Source organism: Lotus japonicus, chromosome 5 (assembly GCF_012489685.1).
Source record: "Lotus japonicus ecotype B-129 chromosome 5, LjGifu_v1.2".
Taxonomy (NCBI): domain Eukaryota; kingdom Viridiplantae; phylum Streptophyta; class Magnoliopsida; order Fabales; family Fabaceae; genus Lotus; species Lotus japonicus.
The window spans coordinates 44149166-44166346 of record NC_080045.1 but is presented as its reverse complement, the minus strand read 5'-3'; the positions used below and the strand labels follow the sequence as shown (position 1 = coordinate 44166346).

At 43.9% G+C, this 17181-nt stretch overlaps 1 protein-coding gene and 1 long non-coding RNA gene across 3 annotated transcripts; both read right to left on the bottom strand.

Annotated features, from left to right (window-relative positions):
* Nucleotides 1-8319: 8319 nt before the first annotated feature.
* LOC130719611 (uncharacterized) lies at nt 8320-10178 on the bottom strand. Its single transcript, XM_057570229.1, has 2 exons — nt 9242-10178; nt 8320-9074 (listed from the first exon to the last, which is right to left on the bottom strand). The coding sequence occupies exons 1-2, from the start codon at nt 10176-10178 to the stop codon at nt 8320-8322; spliced, it is 1692 nt and encodes a 563-aa protein (XP_057426212.1).
* A 1031-nt stretch (nt 10179-11209) lies between these two features.
* Nucleotides 11210-14482, bottom strand: LOC130716614 (uncharacterized). Of its 2 annotated transcripts, none has more exons than XR_009012097.1 (3): nt 13142-14482; nt 11810-11877; nt 11210-11733 (listed from the first exon to the last, which is right to left on the bottom strand). It is a non-coding gene; the product is annotated as an uncharacterized LOC130716614 (long non-coding RNA). The 2 variants fall into 2 exon arrangements; XR_009012096.1 differs by lacking the exon at nt 13142-14482 and adding an exon at nt 12431-12649.
* Between the last annotated feature and the right edge of the window lie 2699 nt (nt 14483-17181).

Below are 17181 nucleotides of genomic sequence, written 5' to 3'. Positions count from 1 at the left end.
TCAATGTTCAATTCCAGAACATTTGGCGCCGTCTGTGGGGATCGATAAACTTTTGATTCCCGGGTCACGTGGATTGATTTCACGACTAATTTTGCTTGAGATTTTCATTGTATTTAGTTGATTTTGTTGGAAGAATTTTGGTTTCTGGAAATCGATCTCAGAGGAGGTTCTTGGATGATCTTTTCGGATCTGGATTGGCGAAGAAATGCGAGACACCTAGACCTTCGGGAATTCATGTCACCACAGTTCTTTCGAAGGCATCTTCTTCCGCAAGGTTCAACAACAATGGTGACGGAAGTTCGAGGACCAGCATCGAAGACGAGCCACACATCCGGATATGGAACCGCCTGTGCTACTAGCAGGAGACGATTTGCCATTCAGAGTTGATTGATTTGTTGATCATCGGTGCATCACGGATAAATCGCTGGTGAAGTTCGTTTGTTGTTAGTGGCGTTCACGAGGGAAGATCAAGAACGCTGATCAGGTTTCGAAGGAGGAGAAAAAGCAGCGACATAAGTTAATTTCAGATCGAGGAAGGTGTGAAGGAGAAGAATGGAAAACGGTGATAGAGCATAAAGGTGAAATCAGTATACAAATGCTAGGATTTCTGGAAATGATAGCTGAAGACTGAACTGGCGAGGGTCGTCTTCTTCGCAAGCTCTCCCCGCCGCTGATATGGTTTTCTTCCGACGCTGATGTCAACGATGGATCGAGGATCAGATCGGAAAAGAATGCAGGCAAGGGAGAGCAGATTGGTGATGACGAAGATGAGAATGCAGGCAAGGGAGAGCAGCTTTGGCGGTTAAAGTTCGGCGAGCAGGTGTCGCCGGCGTTGAAGTTAGGCGGCGAGCAAGTTTCTTTGGCGGCAGACTTCTAGCGAGCAGGTTTGCTTTAGCGAGGGAAGTCCGGCGAACATGTTTGTTGTGGCGATGGAAGTCTGGTGAGCATGTTTGCTTTGGCGACACAATTTTGGCGAACACGTTTGCTTTGGCGACGGGATTCTGGCGAACACCCACTTTTGTCACAATTTTCCAAAAACGTGGATAAATTTTAGCCGAAATAAAAACATTTTTAAAACATTGCTTGAGAATAAAGAAGTTGTGACAAAAGTAAATAGGCTGAATAATTCATTTCATTGATGAAAGCTTTGGAAGCGTACAATGATTCTTTCAAATTACAACATAATGATTAAACTAGTGTTCGACTGCCCCCGAGCCAACACAACAAGAAGGTCTCTAGGTTAGGTTCGAACCCTATAAACAAACTTAGCTCACCCCCAAGTACAGACTCAATTATCACACTCAATACCCGACTCATAGGCCGCGTGCCCTCCAAGGCCTCCTCCAACGCTCACATCACATCGTCTCACATCCTCTTCTCTCGACAATCCCATAGATGGACCATCAGTCTCGCTGTCGATGTCTCGAGCCTTGTCGTCGTCCACATCAAGCAGGTATAGGGTCGCATCTCGACTGATCACACGCATGCTTGTTGTCTAGGCGTTAAGCGCCCCAAACAACAAACAACAAACAAGCAAGGGTCAACTTCTAACACACACATATCATAAGTAGGGTATACTACCGTATCAATCACAAGTTCTTCCCTAAGCTAACATTCACAAATAAGGGAACTATATTCGTCTCTAAGGTTCACAAATATGGGGAACTACCTCATAGTTCTAAGTTATAGTTAGTCGACGCTCATGCACATGCATGCAGACACTTTGGCTATCCATAAGCCAATCCCTCATGGAAAGGCAGGACGAACACGACTCAACGATCGGGGTTGGACACCTCCAACACACCGCTGCCCAACAGCTTGATGATCGGGGTTGGACCTCTCCAACGCACTGCCGTTTCACGTTTGTCCTTATTCAGGGCCTCCCCTGAATGTCACCATCGACTTGCCCAGTCCAAGTCACTATCCGTGGCCAACCAAGCCCAGTCCAGGTCACTTGGTCCACAATGCATGCCATGCAAGTCAGTCATCATCACTAGACCCTAAGCCTATCACGTTCATCTCATATGAACAAAATATCATAGCATAGTAACTTGCATGCATATCAATAAATGTAGCTAACACCCTAGGCATATAGGCATGTTCATAATAATACTAGCTAAGATTTATTTCATTATAATCATATAACATATCTAGCACATATATCATCGATAGTCCTAGTATCATGCTTTCTAACATTCCCAGCCACGAACATTTTATCTATGCCGAGGCCGAAGTGCCCTTACTAGCATATTCATCTAGCTTAAGGTCCTTAACATTTCACAATCATACAACCACAATCAATCATAGCCGAAGTGCCCTTACCTCAAAGGTACGCTTTCCTAGAAGTCTCGGGTTGCTCCTTGAAGGTAGATCTACACTTGGAAATTTCCTACCAACGAACGGACAGAGTAACGTTACTAATCGGACAATCGAGTCGATCATAAGCCCATCCCCTTGTTGATCACGAAATTCCCCCCAAAAACCTTGAAAATCCAAAATCATTTCTTTCATAAGATCAAACATTCTTTTTCTAAAACATTTTGCTTGAAGATCATAAGAACACTTGAAGAACTTTCGAAGAAAAACATAATTTTCGCATTGATTCAATCCTCCCAAGATCAAAACCTCCTTTATAAAATCCTTTCTTCTTTGAAGGTCATAAGAACAAAATAAGAACATCAAGAACTTCTTTAAGAAAACCCTCAAATAGATAAACATTTCTAAGCAACTTGATTAAAATCATTCTCTTCTAGATTTGGCATATCAGCTTAAGCTGCAACCATAGAGCATATTGAGAATGACCTTGCTCAACGCTTAGAAACTAAATTAACCTAAGAACAATAAAAATAAAAGAAAGATAAGAGAGGGAGAGAGAACTCTATTTATAGTGAGGGGTGAGAAAAAATGAGAGGGGGAAAGGCTCTATTTATAGTGAGGGGTGAGAGCCAAGCATTAAATGCTTTTCTTTCTCCCCAAGAAGAAGCCCAAACCCACGAAATTTCCAGCCCATTTTAGTGTTTGTAGACTCTTCCCACCTTCCTTGATTCGGTCCTCAAAATTTGGCTTATTTCCTAATTAAATCCCTTTTAAAACTATCATTTAAATCCATAATCTTTTAGAATATATAAATCTCAATCCAAAAGGTCTTCAATCAGATATGAGAAGATCCTTGAAGATTTTAAAAACTAAAATATTGATCCCTCATTAATTGAAAGTCAAGGAATCAAAATCCCTAAAATTTCTCACTCATAAAACCGAGCTAGAAAAGGAAAATACTTGCAAAATACTCATTTTTCCTTCTCCTCATGCCTTGGCCGTCCACCACCTTCACCATGTTCAGATTTCCTCAAAACAATATTTAAAATAATAATTGAAATAAAAACCCAAAATAATTAAGGCATTAAATACACAATTTCCCTCTTAAATGCCTCAAAACTTCAAATTTAAATTCAAAAACTTTACTAATGGTTTTGGCTCCAAAATTTCGTTCACCACCATTATAATAACTCAAAATTTTTTTCAGAATTAATTATTTAATAAACAATAGGTTTAAAAATAATTAAATACATTTTATTTAAATAAAAACTCATTTAATTTAAATAAAACCTCAAAAAATAAAACAAAGGTATATTCCCTCATGGAATATTCTTAAAACCATGCCCACCACCTCCCCGTAAGGTGTGGCCCACGAAATTGTCCTTTTCGCCTCGATTCGCCAACTCATCGCCGCTGTCGGGCCGATTTTGACCTAAAAGTCGCCGTCGCAAAACCCTAGCAATATTACAGTCGAAATGCTTGTATCGTCGTGCACGCCAACTTCTAGATATTTCTAAGACTTAATATTGCCTCTAATAATTAATCACCTTTTAAAAATGCATAATATCACATCTAGCACAAGTAATTCACAGAATATTATTCAATATTATTATTAAAATAATATGCCCTAAAATCGGGTCTTACATCGCCCAGTCCACAAGACACCGAGCTCGAAGCATGAGAGCTGAGAGTGTCTTCAATAACAGGGGTGACAAGCATGAGAAAAACTGACTAATGTCAAGGCCTAGTGATCAAGAATAATTGCCAACATGGCATAGTAGGTTAAGCTAAACTTTGATTTACTTAATGGGCCCCTCTGAGCTCACGAGTCCAAGTGTAGGCTTGTGGCGACAGCGCTTGGCTCGCTCGCCCAGCTGCAGCTGTGATCGTCGTGAATCATGGTGGCTTGACGCGTGTAGGCCACATGTAATCATGCTGAAGAAATGCAAAGGTCAGCGAATCTGCAGAATCTCAACCGCTGCCCTCAAAATGTCCCCTCTAATCGTAATAAAGCCTGCCAATTTGAATTCAAACCAATCAGCATCAGCCGTTATGACTTCCCATTTAATGTGTCGTTCCCACTCCCCAAAATCCCTCAACTTCAATCATTTCTTCTGCCATCATGGTGCACGATTCTCCACCTTCCCCCCACGTTCATCAGCAACTACCCACAGAAATCTTACACGCGTCTCCCCTCAACAGTCACCCCCTTCGTATAAAGACGTTGCTACCCCACCCTTCACTTCTTTCGCAACCTCCACTCCTAGTCACCCTCTTTGCACACAAAAGCCCTACAACAAACTGCTACTCCAGTACCCACGACGCTCCTCTCGCTGCCCCTCTTTCCGGTGAGTTTCTAGAACCTCAAAGTTGCTTTCATTTCTTCCATTTCACACAAGATCTCGCACCTTTCCTCCCCATGGCATCAGGACGCCGCACCAAGAACTCCTCTCGCGGCGTTACCGTTGCCACTCCTCTGAGGTATGTCCCTCCGGTCAACCTTCCCCTTCCTGGGGGAGCCCCTCTTGACATAATAGACATTGTCGCTTTCCGACTCAAGTCTTCCGGATCCCTGCCGACTCCTATTCCAAAGGGCCTTCCGGCTGGAACAATCCCCAACCAACCATCCTATTTTGAGAAGTGGAAATCAATTTCTGACCTCTCCTCGAGGTCCGACGGATTCTGTCATGAGAAACCCCTTGACAATATTCTATACTACGGCGGTTGCTTAGCCTCCGAGCGTCCTTGGCTTCGCCGCCCGTATAATGACGCGAGCAACTTCCATTTTTTCTACATGTATGAGTACATGTTAACCAGTTTGGGGATTAGGCTCCCTTTCTCCCCCTTCATTTGCTCTGTGCTGCGCGACATCAACGTTGCCCCGTCTCAACTCCATCCCAACAGTTGGGACTTCCTGCGTTGCTTCGAAATCCTTTGTGACGCAATCCAACGAGAGCCAGAGCCTTCCCATTTCTTTTATTTTTATGGCGTGGCCACCCAACCATCACCACCGCGCGACTGGGTCTCCCTGGAAGCCAGGCCCAACCGCCAGCGCTTTAACCCCCTCTGGACTACTATCATGGAAGACCTCGCTCGTAGGTACTTCAAAATTGTGGTGTCCCCCGAATATCCCGAAGTTTTTACTTCAAGTGAAGGCACCGCCCGCTTCCCATTTTACTGGACCAAAGAAACATCCCAGATAGCCGACCCGCCCGAGAGTTCTTTGACCAATGAAGACAAGATTGTCATCAGCTTCCTTGCTAAACTTTCGGTCCTAGACCGCGTTCGTGTGATCGGTAAAGCTAGGGTTTCGCTAACTCCCACATACTTAGGTCTCCTGACCTTCCTTTGATTTGTTCCTCGTCCTTTGCTCATTTCATGCTCCCTATATTTTACGGAGTTTCCTTTGTTGTCCTTTGAACCAGCGAAAATGAACTTTACCAGCGCAGACCTCCTGGCTGCCTTCGAGAAGAAAAAAAATGTCCCATTTCCTGCTCAAGTCCACTTGAAGGGCGACAAAACACCCTCCCCTACCAATTTGGAGGGCGAGGACAGGAAACGAGCGCCCCAGAGCTTCGGTGAAGAGGTCTCACAACCGCCGCTCAAGAAGAAAATCAACTCGGTCGCCGCTTCTCCTTCTGGCGGGGAGAACGTCCCGGTTGCCGCCTCCACCTCTAGTGAGCCTGGTGGACCGCCCAAGACGACTCTAGTCCCTTCCTCCGTCGTATAGGGTGAGCTCGTCAACAAAGCCCCCCTAGAGTCAACTCTGCCAGCACCTCGCTCCTTCAAGCTGCCCCTGGTGGAGCTGCTGCCCCGCCGCTCGCCGGGAAAACCTCAAAACCCCCACTGGTTCGACGCAGTTGCCGCTTCCAGATCACAGGCCACCTCAATCCCTGGTCTCCGAGAATCCTGGGATGCTAGTTACCCTCTCCGTCACGCCGACACGAGCCGAGAGGATAGATCAAGTGGTTCAAAGGCAGGGTTTGGAATGAGTGTCCGAGGGCGCCCTGACAACACTGCTCCACGCTTTCCATCGCTACAAGTGGGCCGCCAGAGATTATCGAAGCTCTGCAGCAAGAGGTGACTCGCCTTCGTGCCCTCAACTCCAAATTCGTTGAAGAGCACAAGGTGCTCCTGGCTCAGCTAGCCTCCCAAGAAGCCGCCTCCTCCGAAAAGTTGGCAGAACAAACCAAACGTTCCGAGGTCATCCTGGAGTTCGAGACAAGAAGATCTTGGAACTGGAGAACACGCTTGAGAGGTTCAAGTAGGAGGTGCAATTGGAGTCTGATACAAAGGAGGACTTGCTTGCCTCCAAAGATCAAACCATTTCTTCCATGGGTGCGAAACTTGAGACCCTCCGTGCAGAAATGGTTAAGAAGGACGAAGCTATGGTTGCAGCCAGGGCCCAAGCCCGATCCGATGCGGAGGCCCTTGAAAAGAAGTTAAGGTCAGATGTCGTTGCAGCTGCCATTTTCGAACGCGGTCGCGGCTTCTTTCTTGCCAAAACCCAAATTCAACGCCTCCATTCCCAGTTAGACCTTAGCCCAATGGGGGCGCTCAAGAAGGTTACCCCTGCCGGATTGGTTGGTACCGAGGATCCTTCGAGCTTTGTAGCCAAGCATTTCCTGAATGATGAAGACATAGAATAGGAAAATACTGTTAGTAATACTTAGAACGATTGTATAATAATTGTGACTTTTTCCGTCAACTCCGGTAACTTTGTTTATATTTGTTTTAATGAGAATAGTTGTTTTGAGCACCTTTGTTCTCCTTTTGCTTATCGTCTCACCATGTTTCGCTTTTGCGTTTGTTTTTCGGTATAAGCCTGAATTACGTTCAACGACTTTGAGAGTGTGCCAGGTTTGACTAGGACTTTTGCTCAATTTTGAATTGAGGCTTTGTTCGCACGCTTTTCCCGTAAGATCAGGAGCGACCTCGCCAGCCTTATTTGGCGAGGACTTATGGTGGCTCGGGTCCCAATGGCCATGTGGGTTTCCCGAGGCTTAGCCTAGTTAGAAATGATCGCCCATATTTCAGGGAGGCTTTCGCTCGCCCATATTTCGAGGAGGTTTTTGGGATAAGAAGCTCATCCGCACACGTCGCCGACGGGTAGCAGCGGTCGCGCCGGACTCTCCGGAGCGATCCCCAGGCATCAAGTTCGTGTTGGGATCGCCACCTTCAGGGAATTTTTCCCACCGGGGGACCGTCACAATTCAGTTGTGAGTTAGGATTATTGCTGAGAATATCCTTTTGTATTTGATTGTAAAAAGATTTTTACATTTATTGAGGGATGCTTCATTAAAAAACTCCCGTGATGGAGAAAAAGAGTACATCTTTATTTTTGTCCTAATTTTTGCTCCTCCATGCCACGCCATTGCTCCTGTCATAGGCCCGTTTTGCTTTCCCGGTAGTCGTCCCCTCTGGTTAAAGTACCACGCCAAGCACCTCATCCTTCAGCCCCGACGTGCTCACCACCCACTCTTCGCCCTTGGGAGGCTGGTCGCCCCGCTCAGCTACCCCATAGTAGAAAGTGGGCTTGCTTAGCCTGTTCTCCCACCTAACGCACCGGGCCTCCTTTGTCGGTCTCGAATTCGCGGCCCCCGCTGGTTTCCAACACTCCACCTTCCTCTTTCCCTTGTTTCTGCGATGACGTGCCTGGCACCGCTCTTCTTCAGTCTTCAGCTCGCTCTGAAATTGATGGACTCTTCCTAATTCGCTTTGAATCGCACCCTGTAGCGCTGCCCCTTTCTCTCCACTTTCCTCCAGCTGTATTGGCTTGTTGAATCTGGGCAACCTCCAGAGTGTTGTGTCTTTTTGGCTCTAATTGAAGAGGTCAAAATTGTCTCCTACTAACTTTTCCAAGCTCCTTTCCTAATCAGCTGTGAGCCTGGGTTCAATCGCTAACACACCCCTACTAGATTTATTCATTTCCAAGTCCTCCTAGCGCTCCTCAGCATGAGCATCGGTAAATTGCCCATCTTTCCTCGTCCTTTCATTTGGCCTTTACTGACTTCGGTTCCTTCTTGGCCCCCCATACCTTTCATTAATCCACCGTTCCTGTCTTCTCACGCCGCCTTGACCCTGGCCCTGTAAGCCCTGCTGACCTTGACCGCCTTCCAAGACCTCGATCTCGTGACATCTATGCCCAGCGCCAGCTCCCTTCTTCCCATACAAGCTCAAGCAGTTATTGTAGCATTCCCTCGCCCGCCGTTGATCTACCGCAATCTTTCCTACTTTTCCGCAGGTCAGTGGGTACTTTACCGCCAGGTGAGCCGTTGATATCACTACGCAGAGGCAATTCAACGTGTTCCGACCAATGATGACATTGTACGACGCCATTACCCGCAAAACCAGATATCTTACGCGCAAGAGCTTTGCGTTCTCGTCCACACCAAAGACTGTGTCCAAATCCAAGTAGTCACGCACCCAGACCTGTTCCCCTGAAAAGCCTACCAAAGTTCCGGAGTATGGCATCAGGTCTTTATCTATTAACCCCAACTGGTCAAACGCGTCGCCATAGATGATATCCGCATAACTACCCTGATCTAAGAGCACTCTTCGCACATTGAAACTGTTGATCCTCACCATCATCACCACGGGATCGTCCTTGTGTGTCTTAATCCCTTCAAAGTCTGCCGACGATATCACTATATCCGGGTGCTGAAAACCAAATGGAGTTGAAAACTCTCGCATTGAACTCACCGCCCTCACATGCCTGCGTCTCGCTGACGGCGTGTCGCCGCCTCCGCCGAAACCCCCTGCAATTGTATTGATCGTCCCAACCGACTGTTTGACATCCTTGTTGAAGGTTTCTTCAGCTCCTTTCTTCCTCGTCGCGAATGTCTCCTTCTTGTCCGCTTCGGTGTCCATCGACGACCATCCCGCCTGCGATCATCCTGCTGGCGAACTCCCTGTTGGCGCTCACCATGCCCGCGGTCAGTCATTTGCGAGCGTCCCGCCCTGATCAGCCTCTCGATCTCGCCTTTTAACGTAAAACAGTCACTGGTGTCGTGGCCCGCCGAGCGATGATACTCGCACCACTTATTTCTGTCTACCGCCTCCCGTGGCAGATTAACTTCCTTCTCGCTCTCTTCGACTGCATGCATTGCCTTTACTTCCCGGAGTAGTTTTATTAATTCCGTGTTCATGTCTTCGCCTGGCCTCTCGTGCCGGCGAGGGTCAGTTTGTTGCCATGGGCGGCAACGCTCAAAGTTTTCTTTCTTCGGATAGAGTTGCTCCTTCGCAAACATCTCCGGTGGCTTGACTTTCTTATCCCTTCGCTTACTGCTTTCTCCCTTCTCCCGGCCTTGCCTTCCTGCCGGCGACATGTCCCTTTGTCCGCCATCTTTTTCTACTTTTGCACGCCTCCTTTTGAACGTGTCGTCCTCCTCATCCAGGATGTAGGTATTTGCCCGAGCGCGGACTTCCACCATCGAACGAGCTGGCTTTCGATTTAGCTTGCTGTTCAGCTTCCCCGGTAGCATTCCATTCTTGAAGGCGTGCGCACAGGCTTGCGGCTCCAACTCCTCGATCTTGACATATGTGGCACTGTACTGCTTCAATTGCTTCAAAGTTTCTCGTTCTAACTGGCGAACATTATACAGATCATCAATTGTGACCTGCTTGATCTTGCTTGCGGAGAGCTGAACGAGGAATTTTGACGAGAAATCGCGGAATTTCGCAATAGATCCCCGAGGCAAAGTCGTGAACCAAGCCATCGTCGTGCCTTTGAATGTTGACGGGAACATCCTGCACTTCACCTCATCAGAAGCTGCACTTATCACCATTTTTGTGTTGAAATAAAGCAGATGATCCTTCGGGTCAGTCTTTCCACTATACGTCTCCAGAACAAGATCCTTCATGTTGTCAGGTATGGCTACCTCCCTTACCGCCGCTGAGAATGGCTCAAACTCCGCTACAGCCTCCGCTTCCCGTTCTCCTTCGTCCCGTTGCTCAAGGCGATATTAATCTAACTGCTCCTGCAAGTAATCATTCCGCTGCCGTATGTTGTCAACGTTGCGGATCAAGCGTCTCCAATCTCTGTGAGTGATCGGAGCTTGAGGCAACGACGATCCATCTCCTGAGACCTCCGGCGAGCGTGCTGGAGATCCTTGTTGTGAAGGTGAGGACGGTGGAGAACGTAATGGAGGCGTCGGAGAATGAGGAGGAGGAGGAGGCGGTGGAGGCGGAGGAGGAGGAGGTTGCTCAGGTTGCTCGCGACGAACCTCCTCACGACACGGCCTTCCCCTCACACGACGCGGTGGTGAACTGCGCTTCTGCTCCAGCGTTTCGCTGTGTCGACGTCGGCGAGTCTCCATCAGATTTCAATCGCGAACCAGAAATTCAACCAAAAAAACACGAAAATCAAAGGAAATTGCACAAAATTCCGAACTTCTCTCAACCAAAACAACGATCCACGTAGTCAGGGAATCGAAATCTACCGTTCCCCACAGACGACGCCAAATGTTCCAGCCAATAACATAGAAAGAGAGAGCGTGTAACCGCTTAGAGAGAGAAAGTGTAACTGAATTTCAAGTTTGTTATTTATCAAATGAGCTAAGTGTCCCTTACAATTGGTAATTGCCCCCATTTATAGGCTAGGGGTTGGGGCGGGCGTCCCTAACTATCCTCAGTGGGCCGGTTGGGCCTCTCGGGGGAGACCCGATTCCCTGGCTCGCGCGTCGCCCTGAGGCAAGCATCCCTGGGCGAGTGCCCCAGGGGTCTCGCCCAGTCCAATGGCAATTGGCATGCATGTCCATGTATGATCGAGTCAAGTGTGCGCTCAGATGTCAAGGAATGCGTGTGGTTTTACTTTTCAAATGCAATGTTATAAACTAAAATTATGCAAAAAAAATTGCAGCTCCACCCAAGCAATTAGTCACAATTTCAGCAATGAGAAAAAGACAACATCGGCAAAATTATTGAAATTAGGAAGAGGTTCACATCCGTACAATAAGAAAAGATTCAGAATGACATAAGAAGATCAATAAGAATTCAAAAGAGGGAAAATGACAGCACAAGATAGTAGAACAATTCTCAGATATCCCTCAATTCCTCTCCCTCTATCCCTAAAACGTACTGGAGGTTTGTGGACTCTGTTACTCCTCCTAACAGAATCAGACCCATTTCCTTCTTTGTGCATATCAGCTGCCACGTGTCCTTGTGAGGTGTCACCTAATGCCTTCTAAATCATAACATTACCCTCCTCATAAAAAAAGACCTTGTCCTCAAGGTCAAGCTGAGGGAACTGATCTTGGATATAAGATAGAGGTTCCCAAGTGCAATCACCAGCACCGTCCCACTGGATCAGAACTTGTGGAACCCAATTATTATGGAGCCGAACCTGACGAGCACCCAAGGTCGATACAGGGTGAATTTAAGCGCCTTCTGGAGCTGAGAACCTGGATCTCCCCTGCACTGTTTCAGCAAAAAAACATGGAAAATTAGGTGAAGTTTGGTCTTTGAAGGGGGCTCTAATGGGTAAAATACTCACTTTGGTCCCCAAATGTGTTACTCGCTTTCAACTTCGTCCCTAAACTCTAAAAATCCATCCCGCGGTCCCTGAAAGTGGCAGGCATAACGTCAGCAATTTAGTCCCTACTAAATGGGTGTGAGGAGATTCAAACTCAAAACCTAAGGGTGACAAAATATATCATTTGTCATTTGAGCCACACAATCTAATGTATATAATGTGAATTTAATTTAATTTTTATTTCAATGTTAGATGTTATTTATCATTGTTCATCGCTCTTCTTTTTCTCATTAATCATTGTTCTTTATCACTCATCACTTCTCATATCCATCACTCTTCTTTTTCTCATTCATCATTGTTCTTTATCTTCATCCTCCTCCTCCTTCTATGTCCGAACCCATGAATCCAAATTCCAAAATTCAACTCAAAGATAAAACCCTAAAAAAGATAACAAAACCCCTTGAACCAGAGCTCACATCCAAGCACAACGTTTTGAGATTTACATGAGGAAAATATAAAACCCCCAAATAAGAAAAACTCGAAGAACAATAATGGGTGTTTTAGATTGCAAAAAAAAAAAAAAACGACAACAAGCTTTATCTCAGCCCAAAAGAAAATCTAGTATTAGGTTGTTCAAATTACCAAAAAATAATCCAACTTCGTAGTGCTTGACGAGTATAATCTACTCAAATCTCTGCACCCACACACACATCATTAGTTACATGAGCTGAAGAAGAAGAAGTACAGAGGCAGAGCAATGAAGAATCAAGGGGAATCGCTGAAGGGGAATGAAATTGACCTGAGTTCTAGAGAGAAGGAGGAGGAGGAAGAGGAGGATGAAGATAAAGAACAATGATGAAGGAGAAGAAGAAAAAGAATGATGATGAGGATGAGGAGATGAAGAAAAACTTAAATATTTTAATTTCAATTTAACATCAAACATTTAAATAAATATAATTTAATTCACATTATATACATCAAATTGTGTGGCTCAATTGACGAATGACTTGTTTTGTCACCCTCAGGTTCTGGGGTCAAATCCCCTCACACTCATTTTTTGTAAAATTGGTGATATTTTAGTAGGGGCTAAACGGTAGACGTTTGCCACATTCATGGACTAATTTGCCTAACATTTAACACGTCAACATTTAACAGTCATGTTATCTTCATTAGTTGACCAAAAGTCATGTTATCTTCATTAGTTGACCAAAACTGACGGAGAGACTAACTTGAATTTTAAATGTTTAGGGGCGAAGTTGACAACGAGTGACACATTCAGGGTGTTGATGGTAAGGTTGCAGTTTGACAAAAAAAAATCGCCAACATTAAACTCAATCTCAGTTCGCTTTTTACCTGCATTCAACTTCATACGCGTTTGTGCGCGAGAAAAGTCAAGCTTCAGTTGAGCAAGGATTTGGTCCCTTTGAACCAATTTAGAATGAACATCAAAGGGAGTGTCATCACGGACAGAGCAAGGAATGATGGTCGGAGGTTCTCAGCCATATACAATCTTGAAAGGAGTCATACCAGTAGATGTTTAAAATGAACTATTATACCAGAATTATGCTCAAGGAAGAAACGATACCCCCAAATGAGGGTTCTCAGCAACAAAGCAACACAAATACACCTCTAAACATTTATTAAGTGCTTCAGATTGACCGTCAGTTTGGGGATGATATGCGGAACTCATCTTTAAGGAAGTGCCTTAGAGCTCGAATAGATTCTGCCAAAATGAGCTAGTTAACACCTTGTCGCGATCCAACACAATGGAAGTGGGAATCCTGTGTAACTTGACCACAATGTCAATGAAAACTTCTGCAGCTTGAGGTGCTGTCAAATTGGACCGCAAAAGTACAAAATGAGCAAACTTAGAGAGTCGGTCAATAGCGACAACAATAACAGAATAACCCTTAGATAATGGAAGCCCGATGATAAAGTCCATAGCAACGTATTCCCAAACCTGATTTGAAATAAACAATGGGCTTAACAAATTAACCAGCTGGATGTGTTTGATAGGTTTTGGCACGTTGAAATACTTGGAAATTATTTATATATTAACGAATATCATGTCGCATTCTTGTCCAAGAAAAATAAGTCGCAATGCGAGAATGTGTTCTGAGGAATCCAGCATGACCCTCAATGGACGAGGAATGAAATTCATGTAGTATTTGAGTACTAAGCTCACGCGCATCAGCAGGAAGTAACAAGCGGTGGCACCAAAACAGTAAGTTATCTGTTAAATCATGAAGTGGCAGCGTTGCAGGATCGGTCTGAAATTAGTGAATTAGAGCTTGTAACTTAGGGGAATATGGCACTGCGCGTTTGATATCATCAAGGATAAATAATATGCGAACTGAAACAACCATATGGAAGGAACGTGATAATGCATCAACAGCTTGATTAGTGGGACCAGGGTTATATTCAATTGAGTAATTGAATCTCAAGAGCTTAAGGAGCAAAGCTTCTTGTTCAGGAGTTTGTATCACTTGAGAAGAAATGTGTTTGTGACTACACTGATCGGTGCAAATAATGAAAAAAAATGCCCAAATAGATAATGACAAAACTTAGCTACTGCCTTTGTAATAGCATAAAGCTCACGAACATAAGAAGATTGTTTTTGCATACGGGGAGAGAGCTTCTTAGAGAAATAAGCAATTGGATAGTTATCTTGAGATAGAACAGCACCAATTCCCAAGCCAGGAGAATCTGTCTCAACCACAAAAGGCTTTGAGAAGTCAAGCAAGGATAAGACATGAGTGGTGGTCAATGCATGCTTTAATGCATTAAATGTTGAATCAGCTGTTGTGGACCAATAGAAATTATCCTTTTGCAACATATCAGTAAGTGGGTCAGCAATAGATGCATATCCTTTAATAAATCGATGAAAATAACCTGTCAATCCGAGGAAGGCACGTAATTGAGTTACTATAGTAAGGGCAGGCCAATCGCGAACAACTTCTACCTTTGAGGGATCCATTTCCACTCCCTGATCCGAGACAAAATGGCCCAAGTACTCAAGTCTGGTTTGGCCAAAAGAACACTTAGAGAGATTAGCATAGAGATGATGTTGTTGCAAGGACGCAAGCATTGTGCTCAAGTGGTCAAGATGCACTTCCCAAGTTGGGCTATAAACCAGGATATCGTCGAAAAAAACCAACGAACTAATATGTGTGCGGATATCGTCAAGTGGTATGGACGGAAAAATTCATTCATCAACGCTTGAAATGTGGCAGGAGCATTCATCAAGCTGAAAGGCATGACAAGCCACTCATAATGTTCATGATGTGTGCGAAACGCAGTTTTGTGGCGACCCTCAAAACGAACTAATATCTGGTGATAACCCGATCGTAAATCCAACTTGGAGAAGAATCGAGACTCACGAAGTTCAGCCAATAATTCATCAATAATGGGGATGGGAAACGAGTCTTTTATAGTGCAATGTTTAAGGCTCTATAATTGGTACAAAAACGCCATGACCCATCCTTTTCTGCTCTAAAAGAACATGTAAACTTTGTTAAAGTGATTTAGTGATATAACATGTTATAGCTTAAGTGTCTTCACATTAAGTTCTTGCACGACCTTTAATTTCTGTTCAATGGAACCAATTTTCCATGAACGCAAACTTGAAGTTTTGGAGTTTTGTTAAGATTTGGTCCCTATGGTTTAAACCTCCATAAAAGTGATTAGGGATGTCAACTTTCTAAATATACTAATTATAATGCATGATTTTGAATTTGAGAAAAATGGAATTTCAATATAATCCTTGTATGGAAGTTTGGTTGATGTAACGCATCGACTTTCGGGGGTCACTCTAGTAACATTTCTTGAAATAAATATGCAAAATTGTTTACAAAAAACACGGGTAGTTTTTTGGTTCAAATGAAAAGATTTTCTCAACATATGATGTATAGGATTTAACATAAATAACAGTCCACCATAATATGAACATAAGCCCAAAGGCAAGAGTTATAAAATTGTCAGAAACATCAGTAGTACAAATGTTACACTTATTAAAAGGAATAGTCAGCTCAAAATGGCCTCCTCTAGACCCCTACGTCCAACTATTCCCTGTGATTCCCATCCACAGAGAACCACACAAAAAGTAATGTGTCAAGGACCTACCATGCCCCAAATTTACAAACACCAATTGGTCAAAACTTACGCCTTACAACCCGTAGGCTTTACCCTCCTATATACACTAACACAACCTCTGATACGTCTCCCAGGAAATCTAGGTCGTCGTCAGTGTCCTCAATAACGATTATCTTCGCATCAACATCGACAATCTCGCGCTTGTAAGACCCGAAATTAAATAAACAGTTTATTTATTTAATTTTCATAAATTACAGCATCGCGTACTATTTTATTAATTATTTGTGATTGAAATATTATTCGAGCCGCGATGGTGGCAAATATCTTAACGAATAGTCTCCTTTTATTAATTGATTGAGTTTTTATATTTTATTATTTTTCCTGAATCGAATTTAATTGCGAATTATGGAAATTAGTTAAGCAATAATTAATTTCAAAACCTTTTTATTTATAGAGTTTCATTTGAATATTAAAATAATTCTATAGTTTTCTTATTTTAAATCAGTCATAGGACTCTTTGTTTAATTCAGAAGCTCAATTCAACGACCCTTGAGCTATCTAAAGCTTTTTAATCCTTCTCAACTGAAAATAAATTATTATTATATATTTCTAATGATCGATGATTCGTACCGATTGATCTCGTACACTAATGCAGATGGAGGAAGAAGATTTTGTTGCGACGAGTAGCTAAGGATGTTTATGATTTATGGTGATCCCAACCACGCATGATACGTTTGTGAGCGAGTGATTCTGAATATGACCTAGAAAACCTAATTGCGCCTGTGTGACTAACTACCAGAATATGCTTGAAACGATGTTTGTCATCGGGTATTATATGTGTGTTACCATGCCTTGTTGTGTGCCATTGTATGTTTCATGTGCACATCCTATGTTAAATTGGTGGAAAGAAGTTAACACTTGCACTATTTCCTTCTTGTGGATGTACCTTGGGCGTCTCCACCAGACGATGACGAATAATCTTCGATTTTGGGATGTGTTGTGTTATCTGCAGTAAACTCCAAGTGTTGTAGATAAAGATCCTGATGAAGAGGAAAATCTACTTTGGATGTCAACGACGTGACACGATCAGTGTGCTTACAAATGCCTTGTATTAGGGGGTTATCTGCATTTTTTACTACTCAGTCTTATCTAGGAAAACTATTTTCACTAAGAGTGTTTTTATTTATAGTTCACGCTCCTGTTTTACGAAGATAAATGATTTGCATTATTTACTTTCCGCATTTCGGACACAAAATAATGCCCTGAAATTCGAGGGTTTACATTAATATTCTGGGTTTTTC

Bases quoted from the DNA above. Each gene is read 5' to 3' on its own strand.
- LOC130719611 (XM_057570229.1), bottom strand. From the start codon at position 10,178: ATGAAGGATCTTGTTCTGGAGACGTATAGTGGAAAGACTGACCCGAAG. The intron at 9,075-9,241 runs GTGAGCGCCAAC...ATACAATTGCAG, and splicing joins AATGACTGACCGCGGGCATG to GGGGTTTCGGCGGAGGCGGC.